This window comes from Carcharhinus amblyrhynchos, chromosome 19, assembly GCF_965287045.1.
Source record: "Carcharhinus amblyrhynchos chromosome 19, sCarAmb.v2.hapA, whole genome shotgun sequence".
NCBI classification, from domain to species: domain Eukaryota; kingdom Metazoa; phylum Chordata; class Chondrichthyes; order Carcharhiniformes; family Carcharhinidae; genus Carcharhinus; species Carcharhinus amblyrhynchos.
Window position 1 is genome coordinate 41,700,532 of NC_137342.1, and position 26,229 is coordinate 41,726,760.

The window sequence follows — 26,229 nt, forward strand, 5'->3', positions numbered from 1 at the left end:
TATGGTTCATATCCACAGATCTCTGAAGGTTGCCACTCAAGTGGATAGGGCCATGAAAAAGGCCGAAAGTGTGTTAGTGTTTATTTACAGGGGGTTTGAGTTTAACAACTGTGGGCTTATGCTGCAACTGTACAGGACTTTGCTAAGATCACATTTGGAATATTGTGTGCAGTTCTGGTCACCTCACTATAAAGGAGGATGTGGAAGCACTGGAGAGAGTGCAGAGGAGATTTACCAGGATACTGCCTAGTTTGGAGGGTGTGTCTTATGAGGAAAGGTTTAGAGAGCTAGGGCTTTTCTCTTTACCGCAGAGGAGGACAACGAGAGGCGATTTAGTAGAGGTTTATAAGATGATGAGGGGGATAGATGGAGTGGACGTTCAGAGACTTTTCCTCGGGTGGATGTAGCTGTTACTAGGGGGCATAACTATATGGTTCATGGTGGGAGATACAAGAGAGATGTCCAAGGTAGGTTCTTTACTCAGAGTGGTTGGGGTGTGGAATGGACTGCCTGCTGTGATAGTGGAGTCGGACACTTCAGGAACTTTCAAGCGGTTATTGGATAGGCATATGGAGCACACCAGAACGACAGGGAGTGGGATAGCTTGATCTTGGTTTTGGACAAAGCTTGGCACAACATCGAGGGGTGAAGGGCCTGTACTGTGCTATACCATTTTATGTTCTACGGGTGGCTCTGTTAACTAGGAATGACACTGGTAACGGAGAAACTTGAATTTAGTTCTTGACATCAAGACATAGATTCAGTTGGGTAGAGATGAGAAAGATAAACAGGAAGTTAATTGCAAAGAGTATTTAGAGGCCCCCTTACAGTAATCACACTGTAGACAGAGTATAAAATAAGGGCTTCGGAGAAAGATATGGCAGGAATCGTGGGTGATTTTAACCTACAAATAGGTTGGGTGACTGGGATTGGCAAAGGAAGCCTGGATGATGAGTTAATTGTGTTTTTTTTAAGGACAGTTTCTGCAGCGCATTTCAGCATCAGCCAGACAGCCAACTATACAAGATCCGGTCATGTACAATAGAACCTGATTAACTAATGATCTCAGTAAAGGCACCCCTAGGTAGCAGATTTCATAATATGACTGAATTACACTTTCAGTTTGAGGGAAAGACTGGATCTAAAACTAGTGCTTGAAACATAAATCAGGGAAAATATGAGGACAGAGCTGGTTAAAGTGAACTGGGAAATTAGAGTAAGGAATAGATCAGTCGAAGTGCTGTGGCAGGCATTTCAGGAGATATTCCAGAATACTCAGAAAAGATTCATGCAGTGAGAAGGACCTGGGAGAAGTTCCATGACCAACCAAAATATCAAATTAAAAGAAAAAATATAATTCTGAAAAGGTGAATGGCAGATCAGTGGAGTCAACAGAATGTAAACAACAAAGAATGATTCAAAAATTAATAAGAAGGGAGAAATTAGAGCCACCTAGAAACATAAAAACAGATGGCAAGAGTAATTAAAAGGAAAAAAGTGAGCTTTGGGAGCTAATAATGAAAAATAAGAAAACGGTAGATGAATTGAACAATATTTTGGCAGTGGCATAGCTGGATTGTCACTGGACTAATAATCCAGAGACTCAGGGTTCAAATTCTGCCACATCAGATGGTGAAATTTGAATTCAATAAAAATCTGGATTTAGTCTAATGATGACCATGGAACCATTGTCAATTATCACAAAAACCCACTGGTTCACTAATGTCCTTTAGGAAAGGAAATCTATCCGTCTTTACACATGGCCTGAACTACGTGTGACATCAGACCCATAACAATCTGGTTGACTCTCAACTGCCTCTGAAATGACCTAGCAAGCCACTCAGTTCAAGAGCAATTAGGGATGGGCAATAAATGCCAGCCCAGCCAGTGACACCCTCATGACCTGAACAAACAATACAAAGTCTTCACTGTGTCGAGAAAACAAAAAAATCCCAGAAATAATTGAATCATGTGGTGAAAGGGAGGGAAGAATTTCATAGAACTACAATCACCAGTTTTAAAAAGTTAAAAAAGTTTATTTTATTAGTGTCACAAGTAGGTTTACAATAACGCTGCAATGAAGTTACTGTGAAAATCTCCTTATCGCTACACTCCAGCGCCTGTTCAGGTACACTGAAGGAGAATCCAGCATGGCCAATGCACCTAACTAGCACACCTTTGGGAGAAAACCGGAGCACCTGGAGGAAACCCACTCAGACACGGGGAGTGTGTGCAAACTTCACACAGGCTGTGGCCCAAGCTGGGAATCAAACCCGGGTCCCTGGCATCGTGAGGCAGCAGTGCTAACCACTGTGCCACCCAAGGAAATGGTACTGAGAAAATTAATCAAACAAAAGGCTGGCTAGTCCGCAAATCCTGATGAGCTTCATTCCAGAGCCCAAAGGAAAAGGCTGCTTGGGTAGGGGATGCATTGGTTTCAATTTTCCAAAATGTTCTGGAACAGTTCCATCAGATTGGAAAACGGCACATGTAACTCCTCCATTCAGGAAAGGAGATAGAAAGCAAAAACACTTCAGGCAAGTCAGCTTAACGTCTGTCTGAGAGAAATTGCTGGAACAGAGGTACAGAGGGATCTGGGTGTCTTGGTACATTAGTGTGCAGGTACCGCAAGTGATTAAGAAGGCAAATGGAATGCTGCACTTTATTGCAAGGGGAATATAAGAACATAAGAAATAGGAGCAGGAGTAGGCCATCTAGCCCCTCGAACCTGCCCCGCCATTCAATAAGATCATGGCTGATCTGTCGCTGCTCAGTTCCACTTTCCCGCCCTCTCCCCATAACCCTTAATCCCCTCTCCTATCAAAAAACCACCAACCCGCGTCTTAAAAATATTTAGCGAGGCAGCCTCCACCACTTCAATGGGCAGAGAATTCCAGAGATTCACCACCCTTTGAGTGAAGAAGTTCCTCCTCAACTCTGTTCTAAACCGCCCCCCTTTTATCTTGAGGCTGTGCCCCCTAGTCCTACTGTCTTTTTTGAGCGGGAAGAGTCTTTCCACCTCTATCCTATCCATCCCATTCATCATCTTATACGTCTCAATGAGGTCTCCCCTCATTCTTCTAAACTCTAACGAGTACAAGCCCAGTTTATTCAGCCTCTCCTCATAGGAATGGAATATAAAAGCAGAGATGCTTTGCCACAGTTGTACAGGACACTGGTGAGATCACATCTAGAGTACTATATATACTTCTGAGAAGAGAAGAAATGTTTGGGTCTTGAGCGTCTGGATCTCTCTACCCCGAGAGATGTGGAGACAGGCTCATTCAGTATTTTTATAACAGAGGTAGATGGATTCTTGACCAACAAGGGAGTCAAAGATTATCTGTGGTAGGCTGAATGTGGAGTTGAGGCCACAATCTTATTGAATGGTAAAGCAAGGCTCAAGGGGCCAAATGGCACACTCTGCTTTTAATTCATTTATTCACAAATTATGGAGCAAAGCACATCGGTTTTCATTTTATATCATGTTGTTTGGAAGTAGTTTTGTCAAACTACTTTTGATGCGGGGGAGGGTGGGGGGGGGGGGGGTTAAGCTGCAACAACCTACACCAATGAGTGCTAAAGATCTGACAGTGCTATTTAAAGTGGAGAGGAGCATCAATGTTCTTCCTTCTGCCAACAAAAAGCAGCTGCATGAGTCAGTCATTCTCTCACTTCAGGATCCCACTGTGCAGGATAGGTACTGCATTTGTCTACACAATCACGTACATCGAAGTAGCTGATTATGTGCCAATCGATTTGGTGAGGCATACGATTTGTAAACTTATTTTTTATGGTTTTGCAGCAGAGCAATTATTTATACTTTAGAAATTGTAGAAAGTATTTGTACTTTAGCCTAGTCTCCATAATAATGCCATTAATACCAGGGCTGCTGCTTACTTACTCATACAGAATCATTGCCTGCTTTGCCCAGAAACTCATGCTTTGTACACAAGTGGCAAATTAACCAAAGCTCATTTGCAATGCACGGTTCTTGGGCACGAATAGAATCTGGTCCCACAGCTTACAGAAACGCTACAAGATTAATTTCAAGACCTGTGTCCTTCTTGCTTCATCCACTTAATTTGAAACAACTGCTGAACAGCCTAGTTCAAGTCAAATTAGTACATTTTACCTCGACCTCATCCGTATCCTGTGAATTTTTGTTAAATACCTCCTGTTCAAATTACTGAGGGAAAATAACTTCAGTTTTTCAACTTAACCAAATTCATTGTGCCAAAACAATTCAGAAAATTCAATATGGTTCTGCAGAATTCCTTACCTTTGCTGCTTTGAGGAATGATTTGAGTCCACCTGGGCTTGTATTCTTGTTGACTGATGTACTGATTAAACAATCCATCTGAAATGAAAAGAAAACATGTTTTTGGATATTACTCCACAGACACAAAACAAGCACAGCTTTCTTGATTTCGTATTTTGACATATCCTTCTCATGCTTCTCTCTTCTCCATTTACACAAGGGACATTAATTGCCTACTCAAAGCACCGAGATTTTTTTTTAAGGAAAACACTCAAATGTCACTAAATTCATTTCACAAGTGCCGTTTGTGGAATGCAATATTTAATTTGGGATACCAGATCACAAATGCATAAGAATGAATCTTTCCAGACTGTGTGTATATCATGAGAAAAATATAAAGACATTGGCAAAAAAAACAAGATAAATATTCAATAACAGAGATGATCAGAAAAGATAGGTTTATAAATTATTTGATAAAACACCTACTGGGTTTAGTAAGAAATTACTAAAGCTGGAAACTCAAGCATCCAATTGAAGCAGCTGATTAATTTACTAAGTTAACATAATATGGAGCATTGCCAATGAAAAAAAGTGAATGTAAATTTGGGGTGAAAGTCCTAGGCTCAAAGGCTTTCCAATCCCAATGCATCTAAATTGAAACTCTCAAACTGAAATAGCAACTCTGTGGATAAGTCGCAAAAAGCACATATTCTTGCCTATAAATGAAAGGAATTTTGATATTCACTAGCAAATGTTTCCCATCCCCAATCGATCATCAATTGTATAAACTGCTTTTGTTAGCTGCTCCAAACTCTGTTTTAAGGGGAGACTGTGGCATACTGATAATGCCACGGGACTAGTTATTCGGGGACCATGGGTAATGCTCTGGGGACCTGGGTTGCATTCCACAGATAATGAAATCTGAATTCAATAAAAATCTGGAATTAAAAGTCTAGAGATGACAATCAAACCATTGTCAATTGCTGTTAGAAAACACATCTGAATCAGGAATGCCCCATAGGGAAGGAAACATGCCATCCTTACCTAGTCTGCCCTACATGTGACTCTAGACAACAATGTGATTGACTCTGAAATGCCCTAGCAAGCCACTCAGTTGTATCAAATCGCTAAAATGTCTAAAGGGATGCAACCTGATGGACCACCCAACATTGATCTAGATACTAGAAATAACAATGACACACTCAGCCCCATCAACCCTGCAAAGTCGTTCTAACTAACATTTGCCAGTGCCAAAATTGGGAGAGCTGTGTCATAGGCTAGTCGAACAACAGCTTGACAGAACCATGCTCACTGAATCATACCTTACAATTCATGCCCAGACATCACCATCATCATCCCTGGAGTTGAGAATCCTCAACATCATGCAATCAGGGCAACCCAATGAATTAGCACTCCTTGTTAAACCCCACCTGGAGGGAGCAACAAGGATGAAAAGGGCACTGAATGGGTCAGTGTCTGCGTGAGGGACTTCAATGTACTATGTACAAGATGTACTGCAGCAACACACCAAAACTTCTCATGCAGCATCTTCCAAATCCACAATCACGACACCTAGAAGGACAAGGCCAGTAGATACCTGGAATGCCAAATACCTGCAAGTTCCCCTCTGGGCCACTCCCAATCCTGTCCTGGAAATATATCAATGTTCCTTCATTCTTAGGTCAAAATGTTGGAACTCTCTTCCTAACAGCACTATGGGAGTACGTACACCCCATGACTGCAACAGCTGAAGGTGGCAGCTCAGTCAGTTGTATCAATTCGCTAAAATGTCTAAAAGGAATGAAACCTGATGGACTGCCAACATTGATCGAGACACCAGAAATAACAATGGCATGCTCAACCCTGCAAAGTCATCCTAAGATCTGGCAGGCAATTAGGGATGGTAAGAAATGCTGGCCTAGCCAACAATGGCCACATCCCAAGAATCAACAAAAGGTTTAAAAAGTAAGTTTCCAAAAATATACTGTTCATGCTGAATTGCCCCATTAATTCTACATGAAATGAAAACCAATATCATTGCAATTCTGAAAATTTGTATTTAAACTCAATTGAGAGGAACCCAGAGCTTTACATCTGATGTGTGTGCGTGCGTGTGGGGGGTAGCACTTCAATTATTCTTTCAGTAGAATAGTTTACAGCTATGCAACCAAATTATTCAGAATGTCAGGTCCTTAATATTTCCAAATAAATAAGCTAATTTACGATCTGTAAGTTAAAAAAAATTCAGCCCAATACAACAGAACAGGGTGGAAACCTTTTCAGAACAATAGAAAATGCTGGGGAAATACTCAACAAGTCTGGCAGTATCAGTGGAGAGAACGAAAGAGTTAACATTTCAGGGTGATGATCTTTATTCTGGGTCTTCAGAAATTTTGTTCCACGCTGAATGATTATTCACTGCTAATAAAGCATTATTACACAGGCATTGGAAATAAATTAAAAATGAAACTTGCATTCCTGGTAAAATATAAATGACAGAATTTTGTTCCATACTCCCAAAGGCACTGACTAAAAGTATTACATTTTATATGTAAGGAGGGGAAATGTGTTCAATTAATTATTTATCATTATCTCACTTGGGGGAAGGCACTGGGGCCATGATGGATTTCTCTCCTAGCATTTATATGCTATTATAGTTTACCCACTCAATGTTCCAATCATAGAATCCTACAATACTGAAGGAGGCCATTCAGCCCATTGAGTCTGCACCAACCACAATCCCACCCAAGCCCTATTCCCCATAACCCCATGCATTTACCCTAGCTAGTCTCCTGACATTTAGGGCCAATTTAGCATGGCCAATCCTCTTAACCTACACATCTTTGTGACTATGGGAGGAAACCCACGCAGACATGGAGAAAACGTGCAAACTCCACAGAGACTGACCCAAGCCAGGAATTGAACCCAGGCCCGTGGCACTGTGAGGCAGCAGTGCTACCGTGCCGCCCCCCACAGGAGTGTGCAGATAGTGTGAGGAAAAATACATGGGTAAATAAAAAAAGCCAACTTTCTATCATGTTGCATGTATTGGAAACAAAAAAGCATGACTAAAGTGCAATATTTACATAACCTTCTACACCATCAAGCTCACTTAAAGCCATCTGTATAACTTATTGAGGACTTCCTAAAGTGAAGCTTAAACACACAGGGAGCCTTCGTCGCAAAAGATAATGCACGAAATGTGGTGCATATCGAAAACTTTTACCAAAAAGACCAAGTCAAGAACATGCTCATCTGCAAAATTACAATGCATCTTGTCACAACAACCTCCCAGTACACAAGAAAAATATATGAGTGTTATGAATTGGGCTATTCATCTTTTATTAAGTAATCCATCTGTGACATCCATAAAGTCAATTTAACACAAATTAAAAGAACACTCCAGTAAGCTCACTGTGCCATAGCACTTGCCTCTGAAGTGACATACCATATATACTCCCTTCCTTGGTCCTTTCCCTTGCCCTTCACACCCGTCTTGCATCTTGATCTCACTTACATCACCACCTTTCATAAGCTAGCACATACACTCTATGAGCCAAAACTTGATTTTATGCATCTGAACATTTAACCCTTTCCATTTTTTGTACCTCATTTGTAGGACATGGGCATCACTGGCTGACCAGCATTTATTGCCCACCCCAAGTTGCCTTTGAGAAGGTGGTGGTGAGCTGCCTTCTTGAAACACTGCAGTCCATGTGCAGTGGGTGGGCCCACAATATCATTAAAGGGGGAATTCCAGGGTTTTGAAGGAACGGCAATATATTTCCAAGTCAGGATGGTGTGTGGCTTGGAAGGAAACTTACAGGTAGTCATGTTGTCATGTTCTGCCACACTTGTCCTTCTGTTTGGAAGTGGTTGTGGATTTGGAAGGTGCTATCTAAGGATCTTTGGTGAATTGCTGCAGTGCGTCTTGTAGATAGTACACACTGCTGCTATTGAGCGTCAGTGATGGAGGGAGTGCATATTTGTAGATGTGGTGCCAATCAAGCTAAGTCCTGGATGATGTCAAGCATTGAGTGTTGTTGGCACTGCACCCATCCAGGTAAGTGCAGAGTATTCCACACACTCTTGACTTGTGCCTTGTAGATGGTGGATAGGTTTTGGGCCGTCAGGAGGCAAGTTACATGCCGTAGTAGCCCTAGCTTCTGATCTGCTCTTGTAGCCACCGTGTTTATGTAGCGAGTCAAGTTGAGTTTCTAGTCAGTGGTAACTCCAAGGATGTTGACAGTGGGAGATTCAGTGATGGTAACACCATTGAATGTCAAGGGGTAATGGTAAGGGTGTCTCTTATTGGTGATAATCATTGCCTGGCATTTGTATGACACGAATATTACTTGTCAACCCAAGCTTGGATATTGTCCAGATCTTGCTGCATTTGAACATGGACAGCTTCAGTATCTGAGAAGTCGCAAATAGTGCCGAAATTGTGCAATTTTCAATTACCTTCTCCACTTCTGATTTTACAATGAAGGGAAGATCATTGATGAAGCAGTTGAAGTTGGTTGGTTCTAGGACACTGCCCTCAAGGACTCCTGCAGAAATCTCCTGAAGCTAAGATGACTGACCCTCCACAACCAATGCGTTAAAATGGTACAGGTTGCCAACATAAACTTCTGATTTCTGATATCAAGCACCATGCTACTACTAGTATGCGTCTCAGGCAAAAAATCAAGCTGAACAAGAATAAAAACTGCAATTTTATTCTCAAGTTGCAAAATAAAAATGCTTGAAAAAGCGCTGCACTATTGGAGGCATTGTCACAACAGGCCAGACATGGACCTAGCCCTGCTCCTGTGGTCAGCGATCAAATGACTCAATTTAAGCATGACCATGTTATTCTTCCTATAATCTGCTCAGGATTCCCTTAAACACAGCAACCAAAAAAAACCAGCCAAAGGTTGCATTGCTGTTTGTAGGAATGAGTTTGAGTAAGATACCTGCCATATACACCAATCTAACAATGACTGGGCTTTGATGCAACTTGCTGGGAAGGAGTAAAAATAAGTAACTAGATATGAAGCTAAATTAATTAGTCTTTTCCCTTTTGTGCTTGATGATATGGCGCAATCGGGGTCACTGCATCTGAAATTCTTAAGATTCCTTAAAATAGACAGCCAACTTTTGGAGCCAAGGCCCCAACAGCTCAGTTAGAGTTCAAAACTCCAAGTCACACAACAGCTATAATGTTGAAAACAGAAGTACAAATATTCAAAACAAAAAACTGAAATCAAGCAAGACAAATCAATCCCACCCCTTAAATTGAAAAACGTGTTCTTAGGTGTTTCTGTCAAGACCTCTGAAAGAATAAAAATTCAAACCTTTTACATTGAACAACATCAATCGTATAGGAAGATTTTAACATCATTCCCAAAAAGTTTTCATTCAAGCTTAGGAGTAATTGAAGTTCATAGCTCTGATATCCTAACTCTCCCATTGCAGCACATACCTACACTATGAATGTCTATTTTAATTCCATTTATCCGAGCAAACGTTTTTCCTGGCTGTTTCGAAGATGGCCAGGTTCTCCAGATCCTTCCTCTCTCTTCTAAATTCCAGTGGATGCGAGTTGATCTCCTCTCATATGACAAACCTGCTATCCTAGAATCAATCTGGTGAACCTTTGCTGCAATCCCTCTATGGCAAGTATATCCTTTCTTAGATAAGGAGACCAAAACTGCACATAATACTCCAGGTGTGGTCTCACCAAGGCCCCGCACAGTTAGGGCATCCTTGCTCCTGTACTCAAGTCCTCTTGCAATGAAGGCCAACATACCATTTGCCTTCCTAACTGCTTGCTATATCAGCATGCTTCATATCTATCCACACTATATGGCACCTGCCATGTATTTGCTCACAAACACGCAACTTGTCCAAATCATCTTGAAGCCTCTAAATGTCATTCTTATCAAGTTTATTGTGGTCAGCAAAGAAGGAGGTATTACTTTTGGCTTCAAATCATTGATATATATTGTGAACAGCTGGGGCCCGAGCACAGATCCTTGTGACACTAATCACCACCTAGGAGAGTTATAGAGGTTTACAGCATGGAAACAGGCCCTTCGGCACAACTTGTCCATGCCACCTTTTTTTTTTAAAACCCCTAAGCTAATCCCAATTGCCCACATTTGACCCAGATCCCTCTATACCCTCGTACCCATAAAACAATCTAAATGCTTTTTAAAAGATAAAATTGTACCTACCTCTACTACTACCTCTAGCAGCTTGTTCCAGACACTCACCACCTTCTGTGTGGTAAAATTTCCCCTCTGGACACTTTTGTATCTCTCCCCTCTCACCTTAAACTATGCCCTCTAGTTTTAGCCTCCCCTACCGTTAGGAAAATATATTAACTATCTACCTTATCTATGCCCCCTGATTATTTTATAGACCTCTATAAGATCACCCCTCAGCCTTCTATACTCCAGAAAAAAAAGTCCCAGTCTATTCAGCCTCTCCTTATAACTCAATCCATCAAGTCCCAGTAGCATTCTAGTAAATCTTTTCTGCACTCTTTCTAGTTTAGTAATACCCTTTCTAAATTAGGATGACCAGAATTGCCAACAATCCCATGCGCTTTAATTTGGCATACGAACCTTTTACGTGGAACTTAATCAAAAGCTCTCTCAAAAACCAAATGCATCACATACCTTATCCCTACAAGCTTTGGTGGGGTGGCACACTGGTGCCTCACAGTGCCAAGATCCCAGGTTCAATTCCAGCCTCAGGTGACTGTCTGGGTGGAGTTTGCGCATTGTCCCCGTGTCTGCGTAGGTTTTCTCCAGTTTCCTCCCACAGTCCAAAGATTGCAGGTTAGGTTGATTAGCAATGCTAAATTGAACCAAGCATCAGGGGGATTAGCAGCATAAAGCATGGGGTTACGGGAATAGGGCCAGGGTGGGATTATGGTCGGTACAGACTTGATGGGTCGAACTGTCTCCTATTTTCTGGAGGGATTCTATGCCCAGGTTTGTCAAATTAAGTTTCCCCTGTTAATTTTGAGTGTGCTGTTGATATTTTCTAAGTGTCATTTATTCCCAACTCCAGCATCTTCCTTAGTGCGGATGTTAAGCTAACCAGTCTGTAATTCCTGGTTTTCTCCCTTCCTCCTTTTTTAAATAATGTGGTTACACATGCCATTTTCCAATCTGCCAGGACTGCTCCAGAATCTCCAAAATTTTGGAAGTTGACAAACAATTCATGTACTATTTCGAGAGCTACCTCCTTCAATACCCTGGGATGTATATTGTCAGGCTCTGAGGATTTATCAGCTTTCAGTCCTATTAGTTTCAGAATCCCAACCGTGCAGAAGGTGGCCAGTTGGCCCATCAAATCTGCACCAACAGCTCCACCCCCTGCCTCTCCAGGCCTTATCCCTGTACCCCATGTATTTACCCGGCTAGACACCCTGACACTAAGGGGTAATTTAGCATGGCCAAACAACCTTTGGGTTGGCCCACACATTTTTGGGCTGTGAGAGGAAACCTGAGCGCCAGAAGAAAACCCATGCAAACACAGGGAGAATGTGCAAACAGTGACTCAAGGCCAGAATTGAACCCAGATCCCTGGCGCTGTGAGACAGCAGTGCTAATCACTGTGCCGCCCTACTGCCTGATTTCCACAGCACAATTTCTAGGAATACTAATTTCCTTCAATTCCTCCTCCTCACTGGATCCTTGGTTCCTTAGCATTTCTGGAAAGTTATCTGTGTGTTGCTCTACCATTTCCTTGTTCTCTATTATAAATTCTCCTGTTTTGGACTGAAAGGGACATACATTCACTAACCTTTGTCTTTATATTTGTACAAGGTTTCAATTAGTCTAACTCATCACACTTCAATTCAGATAGGGGAGAAAATCTGAAGGAAAGTACAACTGATTCAATAGATTTAACCATGCTCACAAAGTATATGCAACCATCCATCATGCCACCCACACTCATCTCCTATTGTACAAATGGAACTCCATGCAAAATTTTGCAATGTCCATCACATAGCATGCATTCTATGTGGAAACAGGTAACACCGCTTTAAACAAAAGCTAAATCGTCTACGGATGCTGGTCACTGTTATCCACTCTACACTCAACACGTTTGAATGAAGGAAGTGCAAGAACTGTTCTGGAAAGAAATTGGACTTGATTGATGCATCTATTTGTTTTAGTTAGATAAGAAAACATCCAGACAATGGACACACTCACCATTGACTGCTTTTTCAATCAGTCCTTCACAAGCATCAAAGTCACCTCTAAGAACCAGCTTGTCATGCAGTTCAGTTAACATTGGATGTTCCAATGCAATCTTTGTTTTCTTCTGCAGTGACTCAAAGGCCTCAGTGTAGTTGTGCTGGCGAAAGTGTTTCAGGCACAGCCTAATTGCTTCTTGTTCACGGTACTACTGGAACATAAGGAAACAGTGAAAAAAACATTGTTATGCTATGAAGTTTTAGTCACCACACTTCCATCACAATCATACAAAATAACAGCCAAAGTAGGAACATAGGAATAGGCGTTGGCCGTTCAGCTCCTAGAGCCTGTTCTGTCATTTAATCCGATCATGGCTAATCTGTGGCCTAACTCCACATTCCTGCCTTTGGCCTATACCCCTTAATATGTTTGCTAAACAAAAAAAAACTCTCAGATTTAAAGACAGCAACTAATCTAGCATCAACTGCCATTTGTAGAAGAGAGTTCCAAATCTCTACCATTCTATGTGTGAAGTGCTTCCTAACATCGCTCCTGAATGGTCAGGCACTAATTTTTAGACTATGCCACCTAGTTCTAGAATCTCCAACCAGTGGAAATTGTTTAGCTTCATCTACCCTGCCTTTTCCTGCTAGCATCTTGAAAGCTTCGAACAGATCACCCCTTAACCTCCCAAATTTGAGGGGAAACATTTGATTTCACTTATTAGTTTGATTTGTCACATGTATCAACATACAGTGAAAAGTACTGTTTCGTGCGCACTATACAGACAAAGCATACCATTCGTAGAGATGGAAAAGTGCAGAAAGTAGTGTGACAGTCATTGTTAGGGTGTGGAGAAAGCCTCAATTTGTTCACAAAGCTTACGACTCGGATAATGGCATAGAAAGTCAGACATCTAAATGTAATGATACAAAGTTAGGCAGCATTGTGGACAGTGTAGATTATAGCATAAAATTACAAAAGAGACATTAATAGACTGGGTGAACAAGCAAAACTACGGCATATGGATTTCAATCTAACTTACAGATCTAATTTGTAAAATCTTTCCTCTTAATTAAACGGGAAGTCCAGGTATCACGCTTGTAAATCTAAGTTGCACTTGCTCCAAGGACATTATGTCCTTCCTGAATGGTGCACATGCCTGCTTACAGTACCCCAAGTAGAGTCTAACCAGCATTTTGTACAGCTACAGCAGAACATCTGTGTCTTTATATTCCTGTCCTCTAGATATAAAGGCCAGCATTCCATTAGCCTTCTTGATTATTTTCTGCATCTGTTTGTGGCATTTTAAACATCAATGCATCTGAACCTGCAAAGTCTAGTTTTGGACATCCACTGTATTGAACTTCATACCATCTACAAAGTACTCTGATCTATTACTTTTTAGTCAAAAATGAATAACCTCCCACTTGCTTAGACTAAAATCCATCTGCCATAGTTTTGCTTGTTCACCCAGTCTATTAATGTCTCTTTGTAATTTTATGCTATAATCTACGCTGTCCACAATGCTGCCTAACTTTCTATCATCAGTAAGTTTAGATGCATGACTTTCCATGCCAAGTCATAAATAATGTGTAAAAAATTTGACAGAGGGTCGTCTGGACTCAAAACGTCAGCTCTTTTCTCTCCTTACAGCTGCCGCCAGACCTGAGATTTTTCAGCATTTTCTCTTTTGGTTTCATAAACAACATGAACAAATTGAGGGTCCAACACAGATCCTTGTGGGACACAGCAGTCACATCACGCCAATTCAAGTACCTATCCATTATTCTGACTTTCTGTTGCCTGCCACAAATTCGCAGCCGCTTGGCCCCTTGAGCCTGCTCTGTCATTCAATAAGATCATGGCTGATCTGCTTGTGCTTTGAATTCCACATTCCCATCTACCCTCAATAACATTTGATTCCCTTGACTAACAAGAATCGACGTACCTCTATTTTAAAAATATTCAATAACCCCACCCCCACCGTCTTCAGAGGCAGAGAGTTCCGAAGTTGCACAACTCTCAAAAAGAATCAAATTCTCATCTATCCCAAAAGGGCAATCCCCAACAGTGCAGCCTAGTTCTGGACTCACCCACAAGAGGAGGCATCTCTTCAACACTGTTTAGGATCTTACATTATACAATCAAGCTCCCCCTCACTTTTCCAAATTCCAGTGGAAACAAGCCCAATTTGTCTAACCTTTCCTCATAAAGCAACCTAATCATTCCAGGCACCAATCTCCTTCGAGTCACCTCTAACACATTTACACCCTTCTTTAAATAAGGCCAAAACTGCACTCAATATTCAAGATGTCACGTTCTGCCATATTTAACAGCTATGAACATGAATTTAATAAACTGAGAGCCAGTCTGCCTTTTAAAACCTTGAAGGGACATGATGTGCAAGGCAAGCATTATCCAGCTCATTTTAGACAATACTTTATTGTCAAAGTCCTAATCACATTATTATATGGCTTGAAGGGTAAACTCAACCATAACGGCTGAATTCTGCTTGCAGAATGGACCAAAAATAAAGAATCTAAGAGAACACTGAGGAAATGTAGAATTTTTAATAGCTACATTAATGCATGATAAAGGTGCGTTATCTGGACGGCACAGTGGTTAGCAGTGCTGCCTCACAGTGCCAGGAACCTGGGTTTGATTCCCGACTTCAGTCACTGTCTGTGTGGATCTGCACGTTCTCCCCGTGAGTGCGTGGGTTTCCTCTGGGTGCTCCAGTTTCCTCCCACAATCTGAAAGACATGCTGGTTAGGTGCACTGGCCTTGCTAAATTCGCCCTCAGTGTACCCGAACAGGTGCCAGAGTGTGGCAACTAGGGGATTTTCACAGTAACATCATTGCAGTGTTAATATAAGCCTACTTGTGACTAATAAATAAACTTTAAGAGTTACTTTAAGTAATTCTTACAGTTCAGATAAATATCCAATTTAAATCCAATAGAATAAAGGTAACCGAACGTCAACTTTCTGCTGACAATTTGTTGGCAAGAACCACCTACCCAAATCACAGGCAGGGATTTGAAATTATACATGTTATCGCTACTGCCAGTAGAGGAGAACGCGACTCCTGACAGTGGGATGCCTGCGCAGTGAGGGGCAGGCTGACATATGGACAGCATTGAGCAGTGTATGTGCAGCAGGCAGGCACTCAGACAGTGACAGCTCACCACAGCCCAATCTCCTGGATGGGCAGAGGCTCATGGCATCACCTGAGCCTGAAGGAAAGAGTATTACTTCAATAATTTAATACCAAATTTAAGCTTGGACAACTATAGTGTCCAAATTCATGGCCTTGGGGACTGTGAAAATTAATTTTGTTTTTTTTCAAACCTGTGTCACAGGTTTGAATTGACATGTAAACCCACAGACAGAAGGTATGCATAATGCAAAGTGCACCGTTCAGTGTTAATGTACTAAATAATCAGGCAAATGTTTAAATATAGTATAGCTACTGATTTGGCTTTTTATTGCAGTATCGTTAGGTTTTAGTCTTTGCTGCCTGGAGAAATATGGGTTTTAAATTGTAATATCTTAGAAACCAATTGAGATGAGTAGCAATTCTAACATGGTGACCACTGAACTTTGAACCACAACTGACTCATAGCACTCACAGATTAATATTAAATATAGAATCATAGAAAAACTACAGCACAAACAGGGCCTTCGGCCCACAAGTTGCACCAATCTTATCTCTACCTACTAGGCTTACCTATAGCCCTCAATCCTATTAAGTCCCATGTACTCATCCTGAAGTCTCTTAAGAGACCCTAACGAATTAGCCTCCACCACCACCGACGGCAGCCGATTCCACTCACCCACCACCCTCTGAGTGAAAAACTTACCCCTGACATCTCCTCTGTACCTACACCCCAGCACCTTAAACCTGTGTCTTCTTGTGGCAGCCATTTCAGCCCTGGGGAAAAGCCTCAAAGTCCACGTGATCAATACCTCTCATCGTCTTATACACCTCTATCGGGTCCCCTCTCATCCTTCATCTCTCTAAGGAGAAAAGATCGAGCTCTCTCAACCTATCCTCGTAAGACACGCCACCCAATCCAGGTAACATCCTTGTAACTCTCCTCTGCACCCTTTCAATGGCTTCCACGTCCTTCCTGTAATGAGGCATAAGTATAAGTATCCAGCAACTGAACTGGAGGTGCGCCATTCTATACTGAATCCCAAGTTTCAAGGAGCTGTAATCAATGGTCGAAGTGCATGGATACACTTAATGAAAACATCTAGAGTTTAGAGACAAACTAATGCTGATTGCAGAACAAAAGATTTACATATAGAATTAATTGACGTAACTAATATTTATATCAGAGCAGAAATTGTACCAGGTAACTCAATGGGGTGACACACTGACCTTTAGTCCAGAAAAGGCTTGTCAGTAAGGAACTCAGCTCATGAACTGAAGTTATAATCAGGGTGCAAGTTTTAATTAGTTTCTCCATATCAGGAGTTCTTAACTTTTGATGTAACTAAGCGATGCACCAGTATGTGCATTGCCAAATTGGGCTGAAGAGAAAATAATAAAAATGTTAAACTAATAAGGATCCATAGAAAATAGGAGTAGACTACTCAACCTTCAAGCCTGCTCCACTATTCAGTATGATCATGGCTGATCCTCTATCAATACCATACTCTCACTCTCTCCCCATACCCCTTGACTTCTTTAATGCCTGGAAATCTATTTCTTTTTTAAACATATTTAGTGACTTGGCCTCCGCAGCCTTCTGTGGTAGAGAATTCCACAGGTTCACCCCCCACCCCCACTGAGTGATCAACCTGCAACCAAGCTCAGAACTGTCAACGCATTTTGAGTCCTCAACCATCTGTTATGGTATGTGTTTATATTTTAATTGCATGTACTATACATTTCAGTACAGGTATAGTATCCGTTATGCAAAACCCTTGGGGCCAATTGCATTTTGGTATTCAGACATTTTTGGCTTTTAGGTGTAGAGTCATAGAGGTTTACAGCACAACTTGTCCATGCCGCCCTTTGTTTTCAAACCCCCAAGCGGATCCCCATTGCCCGCACTTGGCCCATAACCCTCTGTACCGATCATACCCATGTAACTATCTAAATGCTTTTTACAAGACAAAATTGTACCTACCTCTAAAGCTTGTTCCAGACACTCACCACCCTCTGTGAAAAAATTCTCTCCAGACACTTTTGTATCTCTCCCCTCTCACCTTAAACCTATGCCCTCTAGTTTTAGACTCCCCTACCTTTGGGAAAAGATATTGACTATCTAGCTGATCTGTGCCCCTCATCATTTTATAGACCTCTATAAGACCACACCTCAGCCTCCTACGCTCCAGAGAAAAGAGTCCCAGTCTATCCAGCCTCTCCTTATAACTCAATCCATCAAGTCCCGATAGCATTCTAGTAAATCTTTTCTGCACTCTTTCTAGTTTAATAATATCCTTGCTATAATAGGGTGACCAAAATTGCACACAATATTCCAAGCGTAGCCTTACCAATGTCTTGTACAACTTCAACAAGACACCCCAACTCCTGTATTCAATGACCTGACTGATGAAACCAAGAATGCCAAATGCCTTTTCATCATGTAGTATGCCTATCATACAGGCCTTCTCCTACTTACTTTACAATAGTCTAAGCCTAGGTAAGTTATAGTCTATGTCTTAGAACAGTCAGATCTGATTGGCAAGGTTCATGTTGGCACAGGTCACAGGTTTCCTGTGCAAAAAGTCAGTGAGGTTCATGTTGGCTCACTTTAAGTGTCCGTGTATAAAAAATGTTTGGTTTTTGGATGTGTGGTTTTTTTTTGGATGCACAAATAAAGGACACTCAGTCTGTATCATGAACTTAATAAATCTAAGACATCCAGGCTCAATGTTTCAAGCAGATTATTGGTTGAGTAATTGAGACTGACAGTTTTCTGATGAAGTTATGGGGAGCCATCATGAGAGTAATCAGATTGATGTTTATGTGGACTGTCAAAAGACATTTGACAGAATACACAGTGGATTTTTATTTCACTCATTCAAGAGATGTGACCTTCGCTGGCTAAGCCGGCATTCTTGCTCATCTCCAAATGTCATTGAGGTGGCAGTGAGCTGCCTTCTTGAACTGTTGCATCATGTGCGTGGATACATCCAGAGTGCTGTTAGAGAACAAGTTCCAGCATATTGACACAACAACAGTGAAGGAGCAGTGATATAGCTCCAAGTCAAGGTGATGAGCGGCTAGGAGGGGAACTTCCAGATGGTAGCGCTCCCATGTTTCAATTACCCTCGTCCTTCACTGTGAAAGTGGTCATGGGTTTGGAAGATGCTGTCTAAGCAGCCTTGGCAAGTGCTTACAGTGCATCTTGCAGGTGGTACATACTGCTGTGACTATCAGTGGTGGAGGGAGTGAATATATGAAGGAAGGATGTCCGGGACCTCAAGAAAGGAGCTCGAGTGTTGTTAGAGTTGCATCCATGCAGGCAAATGTGAGAATATTCCATCACACTCCTGACTTGTGTCTTGTAGGTGGCAGACAGGAGGCGAGTTCCTCGCCGCAGGATTCCGAGCCTATGACCGCTCTTGCACAGTATTTAAAAAACTAGTCCAGTTGAATTTTAGGTTAATGATAGCCCCCCAGGATGTTAATAATGGGAGGTTCAATGATAGTAATGCATTGAATGTCATGGAGTGATGGTTAGATTTAGTGGATAATGCCCAGGTCTTGATGCATTTGGACATGGATTGCTCCAGTGTCTGGAGAATCGTGAATAATGTTCGCAATCAGTAAACATCCTCAGTTTTGTCCCTGGTTTAACCTAGGGCACTCCTGTAGGGATGATCTGGAGTCGAGATGACTGACATCCAGCACTATAACTATCTTCCTTTGTGCTAGGTCTGGCTTCAACCAGCAGATTGTTTTACCCGGTTCCATTGATTCCAGTTTTGCTTAGCTCTTTGATGCCACATTCAGTGCAATGTGACCTCCTTATCAAGGGCAGTCATTCTCACATCTGCAGGCAAGCTCTTTTGTCCATGTTTGGATCAAGGCTGTAATGAGGTCAGAAGCCGAGTGGCCCTGGGGAACCTAAACAGAGCATCAGACAGAAGGTTATTGTAATGCCACTTGATTGCACTGTTGAGGGCCCCTTCCATCGCTTTACTGGCAATCGAGTGTGGACCAATGGGGCAGTAATTGGCCGGATTGGATTTGTCCTGCTTTTTGTATACAGGACAAAACTGGGCAATTTTCCACATAGAAACTGGAGCAGCTTGGCTAGGAGAGTGGCAGATTCTGGAGCCCAAGTCTTCATTACCATTCTGGAATACTATCAGGGTCCAAGCCTTTGCAGCACCCAGTGCCTTCAGCTATTTCTCAATGTCACATGGAGTGAAATAAATTGGCTCAAGACTGGCATTTGTGGTGCTTGAGATATCCAGTGGAGGTTGAGGTGGATCATCCATTCGGCACTTCTGGCTAAAGATTGTTGTAAATGCTTCTGGGTTATCGTTTGCACTAATATGCTGTGCTCCCCCATCGTTGGGGATGGAGATATTTGTGGAGCCTCCTCCTCCAGCCAGTTGTTTAATTGTCCACCACTATTCACGACTGGATGTGGCAGGACAGCAATGCTTTGATCTGATCCATCGGCTGTGGGATCACTTAATCAGAAGCACAAAAGGACTTGGGATTCCTTGTTCAAGATTCTCTTAAGGTTAACATGCAGGTTCAGTTAGCAGTTACGAAGGCAAGTGCAATGTTAGCGTTCACGTCGAGAGGGTTAGGATACAAGAACAGGAATATACTTCTAGGGCTGTATAAGGCTCTGGTCAGACCCCATTTAGAGTACTGTGAGCAGTTCTGGGCCCCGTATCTAAGGAGGGATGTACTGGCCTTAGAAAGGGTCCAGAGGAGGTTCACAAAAATGATTCCTAGAATGGACAGCTTGTCATATGAGGACTCATTGGAATTCAGAAGGATGAGGGGAAGATCTTATTGAAACTTACAGGATAGTGCCAGGCCTGGATAAAGTGGGCGTGGAGAGGATGTTTTCACTAACAGGAAAATCTAGAACCAGAGGACACAACCTCAGGCTGAAGGGACGATCCTTTAAGACAGAGATGAGGAGAAATTTTTTCAGCCGGAGAGTGGTGAATTCTTTGCCGCAGAAGGCTGTGGAGGCCAGATCATTGAGTGTCCTTAAGACAGAGGTAGATAGGTTCTTGATTAATAAGGGAATCAGGGGTTATGGGGAAAAGGCAGAATGGGGATGAAAACAATGTCAGCCATGATTAAGCGGTGAAGCAGACTCGATGAACCGAGTGGTCTAATTCTGCTCCTACATCTTATAGCTCTGTCCATCACTTGCTGCTTACGCTGTATGGCATGCAAGCAATCCGCTGTCATAGATTCACCAGATTGACATCTCATTTTTTGGTATGCATGGTGTTGCTCCTGGTATGTTCTCTTGGACTCTTCATTGAACCAGGGTTGATTCCCTGGTTTGGTAGTAATGGGAAGGTATGCCAGGCCCTAAGGTTACAGATTGTGATTGAGTACAATTCTGCTGATGCTGATGACCCAAAGTGCCTCACAGATGCCCAGTTTTGAGTTGCTAGATCTGTTTGAAGTGTGGGAGTGCCATTTGAGGACAAATTCGATGGGCTGAACGGCCTCCTTCAGCACTGGAGGGATTCTATGAAATTCAAGGTTGCTAAGAATAAAACATAAATACAAACTTTTCCTGTGCTTCCAAATTAGCTCAGTGGATATATGCCTTGGAGGGTTATCAGTGTAGATTTACAAGAATGATCCCTCAGCTGCAAGGGTTAAATTACAAAGAAAAATTACAAAGGGCTGAGCTTTTCCATTCAGAGCTTAAATCCTGCCGTCCATACTGGAAAAAGAAGCTCATTCTGCTTTGATGAGCAACAGGACCCTGGGGAACACTTTGCAGTGACCAATTAACAGGTTACTGCCAGGGCTACCATTCAATTGAGAACAGCTTTCTTGTCCTGTCTTTTATTCATTCATGGGCATCGCTGGCTGGGCCATCCTTAATTGCCCTTTATTGAGGGCATTTACGTCCATTGCTATGGATCTGGAGTCACGTATAGGTCAGACGAGGTACGGGTGGATTTTTAAGACAATCAATAGTGGTTTCAAGTTTTTAGTTCCAGATTTTTATTGAATTCAAATTTCATCATCTGCCATGGTGGCAAAATTAAAACCCATGACAAGGGCAGCGTAGGCATAAAATTGGCTGAAAGACAGAAAGCAGAGAATGGTGGTGCACGGTTACTTTCCAGATTGGAGGGAGGAATACCATAGAGTTTCCCAGAAATCACAGATGTATTGCAGTGTGTCCCCCTTCCTGGTCCTTTTGACCTACAACCAATAACTTGCATGTGGTTTTACAGGGTATAATTCCAAAGTTTGTAGAGGATATGAAATTGGAAATGTAATTGCACAGAATAGTAACAGAACAGCAAAACAGAAAATGGAGAAATGGGTGGACGCATGGCACATGGAACGTAACAGTAAACTGTGAAATAAGGAGGCAATAAAAATGTATACTAGACTAATTGAGAAGGTTGCATAAAAAAATGGGCTTCTTGTTTCAGTTTTATTTGTGGAGAAGGATGAAAAACAAGAAAGGTATGATAAATGATTCTAAACTACTAGATAGGCCTCAGGCTGAGTATTATGTTCAATTCTGGGTGCCACATTTTAGAAAGGACATTAAGGTCTTGTAGAAGGTGCAGGAGAGATTGACCAGTATGATATTAAGGGGTGAGACATTCTCATATGGGAAAAAACAAGAAATACAGAGGATGCTCTCCTCAGAATAGAAACGGTCATGGAAAGATTTTACGAGGTGTTCAAAATCACAAAGGCTTAATTGGGTAAAAAAAAACTGCTTACAGTGGCAAATAAGCCAGCAAACAGCTGATACTTTTCTGTAAAAGCAAGTTGCGATCTGGAATGCCCCACCTGAAAGAGCGGTCAAAGTAGATTCAATAGTAATATTCACAAGATAATTGAATATTTGAAGCAAAAGTTTTTACAGGATTCCGGAGAGAACAGAGGTGGAAAAATTGAATAGCTCTACCAAAATGGTCAGCACAGGAAATCTTAGTTGAATGGTCTCCTTCTGTGCTCATCATTCTATATGATTCCAAGTACAGAGTTGTTCATCCCAAAATTCCAAAGTTACTGGATGCTTTGAATATGGTGACTGAATAAATATAAAATGTCAAATGCAGAAATAAGAGAGAGGTGCAACAGCTGTAATTAAACACACCTCAGGGTTACAAGGAGGTGGACAAATAATTGCACTGAGCTGCTGTGAACCTTTAAGAGTTAAATTCAACTCCTACTCACACTAGGCTTTTAAAATGACTAACAGAAAAATGTCAGCATTCTGCAAACAATCAGAATGTGTCTCTCAAATACTGTTGAATGCTCTCAGCTGAAAAGCACTTGGCACATCAACATTTTCTGTACGCATAACCTTTTAGCAGTTAGATTCTAAAAGCCAAGGACAGGCTGCAAGATGCAGGTTAGCAAAAGGGTTATGCTTTCTAAGTTGATATTTCTACGCTGCTCACCTAATAGTTAATGATCGCTAAGCTACAGCGGGAAGCAGAAATAGTCAGCAAAATAGTGGTGCATTTCAAAAGTTCAATAAGTGAGAAAATCGTTTAACACAAGCCAATGAATGGAAATCCTGAATCAGAGAAAATGCTTGCCCAGGGATGGGGGTGGGACAAGGCCCCCGACACCAGTCAAAACGACAGAGCAACATTTCCAAGAACATCAGAACCCAACTCAGTGTGAGCATTGCTCAAGGTGGGAAGAAAGAGGGTACATCCTGGATGTGAGAGAGAGTGGCAGCACACGTGTGAGCCTGTGAATGAGAGCATGTATGTGCGTGTGTATTGGGGGGGGGGGGAAAGAGAATTGAGAGGTTGAGGTGTGCATGTGCCTAGCTCACCTCCTCACCCTCACACACACCAACATATGTTCACACCCATTCACACAGTGGGCGATTGAGTGAACATCCTGAGACTTAGTGAGCCTGCCACACCATCTCACACTCTGTCATCTTTACTAATTAGTCTTTTTTCTTGCATTATCAATTTATTGCTTATTTTCTCAGCAAGTTGTTCCGTCCCTTTTCAACATTTTTTTCTAAATTAATGTTTAATTTCGTGCCAAACCTCATCTTCCTGAAATTTGCTCATAGGCCCGAGTGCAAAAGGATTGAAATATGGTCCCTCTCGTGATAAAATTGCACAAGTCTGATTTGGAGGGGCACAGGTGAGGTAAAGCTGATAAATCCATTGTGAATCTAAGCAATAAATAGATATGACTAACACGACCATTTTCAGGTTTCTGTTCAGTTCGATAAATAAAACAACAGTTAACAAAATTAGATTTTGAAACTAGTTGCAAAGCTATTACTCTGAGATAGTTTCTTGATTGAAGCAATAGAGTGCCAAAAATTGCAGTTGCAGAAACCATTAGATAATGGATTATAAAACCCGACCCTTTACATTTTGAGATGCTCCAAAATAATACATGTTATTACTGCAAACTCAATATTCAGTAGCAATGTAGTGACATTTCAATTATTTCCTAAGATCAGAATATTGAGAAAACACTTGAGGCATCATGAATTCAGCTACATTTGGTTTACAACTTGCCCAATTTCATGAAATTTGCAATTATCAACACATTTGCCCCAGTCGCAATTTAGTCAAGGAACAAAAATTAACATAACATATCCTCTGAAAATATATTAACTAACTCAGAATTCAGCGGCAAAACAAAGATTAACAAACGAACATGGCAACTTGTCTAATGCAGTAAAAAGTCTGACAACACCAGGTTTTAGTCCAACCGATTTATTTGATAGTAAACTTACAAGCTTTCGAGGGGACTCCCGCTCCCTCTTAGAGATTAGATATCAGTAATCTCTAAACGGTCTGTGCTTTATATGCTCTGTCCGAGGCCAGAACTCTCCATTCACCTGATGAAGAGGGAGTCCCCTCGAAAGCTTGTGAGTTTACTATCAAATAAATCAGTTGGACTAAAACCTGGTGTTGTCAGACTTTTTACTGTTTACCCCAGTCCAACACCGGCACATCCACATCATAACTTGTCTAATAGCAGGGCAGGCATTAATTGGCTAGAATCAAAGAATGGTTCCAGCAAAGGAGACTACTCAATCCATCGTGTCCATGCTCGCCCTTTGCAACAGCAATATAGCCCTGTACACTTCCTATTCAGATAATCATCCAATTTCCATCTGAATGCCTTAATTGAACCTGCCTTCAGCACACTCTCAAGCAGTACATTCCAGATCCTAAGCACTCACTGCAGAAAAAATAAATATCCTCATGCTGCAATTGCTTCTTTTCACAATTATCTCAAATCCATGTCCTCTGGTGTGCAACTCTCCCACCAATGGGAACATTTTTTCCCTATTCATTTTGTCCTGATCCCTCATGATTTTAAAAACCTCTATCACATTTCCCCTTGACCTTCCCTCCTTCAAGTAGGACAGTTCTGATTTCTCTAATTTTTCTACATACCATAAATTCCTTATCCCTAGAACCATTGTCATGGATCTTTCCCATGCTGTCACATCTGCCCTAAAGTGCAAGCCCAGAAGTGGGCATTAGTTCTGTTGCTCCAGTTGAGATCAAACTAGTCTTTTGTACAGATTTAACATAACTTCTTTCCTTTTGTATGCTTTGCACCTATTTATAAAGCACAAGATGGCATATGTTTTATTAGCCACTCTCTCAGCCTGCCTTGCCACCTTCAATGATCTGTGCTCATATCTCTACAGGACTCTGTAATACCGCACCGACTTTTAGAATTGTATCCTTCATTTTACGTTGTCTCTGCCTTCTTCCTGCTAAATTGAATTACTTCATACACTCTGCATTAAATTTAACCTGTTATATGTCTATCCATTCCACCAACCTGTATCGCCTTTTGAAGTTCTACACTATTCTCATGGTTCACAACACTTTTGAGTTTCATATTGTCTGCAAAGTTTGAAATTGTGCCCCGTACCCAAAGGTCTGGGTCCTTCATATACATCAGGAAGAGCACACTCCAGGCACTGGGGGACCAATCTCCCCACAGGCATCGGGGCAACACTCCTGAAAAGGGCTCCCCAGAATGCCAGAAAATCTGAAGCTAAAACTTGGCTGTGCATCTGGAGAGATAGAGGCCAGTTTTTGGTCTGAACCTGACCATGTCAAATATTGTGAAAATGCCTCCAACCATTTCCAACAGCTTCCCTACCACTTACTTTAAACTGACTGGCCTGTGGCTGCTGAACTTATTAAAAGTAAACTCAATCATGTTTTAATATATTTGCTAAATATTTCAAACTTGCTTTCTGACACAACATACAGTTCTGATCTTACTGAAGTTATACTATAAAGGTCTTTCATCCAATTGTCATGTGAACCATTGATCTAAAAATCTGCACATTCTGTGGCAAATATCCAGCTCATGTTTCATGTGGTTTTAAGAATTTCAGTTTAACAGTAAAAATGGGATAAATACAACACAAGCAGCCTGGACTCTGTTCACTAAAAATGGTTGGGACCTTCAAGTTAATAGCTAGAAAGGCAAGATCATAAAACTGCACGAGTTTACCTAACTGGAGAACTGGAAGATGTGATGTCTACACTGCTGGCAAAGAAATGCAGAAAGACGCTTTTGTTTTGGGATGTAAAA

General features: G+C 41.6%; 1 protein-coding gene across 2 annotated transcripts in view; it reads right to left on the reverse strand.

The window, feature by feature from the left end:
- mkln1 (muskelin 1, intracellular mediator containing kelch motifs) overlaps window positions 1–26,229 on the reverse strand; it is a 148,250-nt gene that overhangs the window by 81,289 nt on the left and 40,732 nt on the right. For both annotated transcript variants that reach the window (XM_080207657.1, XM_080207656.1), the window contains exons 6-7: window positions 12,478–12,670; window positions 4,283–4,360 (exon numbers count right to left, since the gene is read on the reverse strand). In XM_080207657.1, coding sequence (XP_080063783.1) covers window positions 4,283–4,360; window positions 12,478–12,670 — 271 coding nt within the window. The remainder of the gene's footprint in view (window positions 1–4,282; window positions 4,361–12,477; window positions 12,671–26,229) is intronic.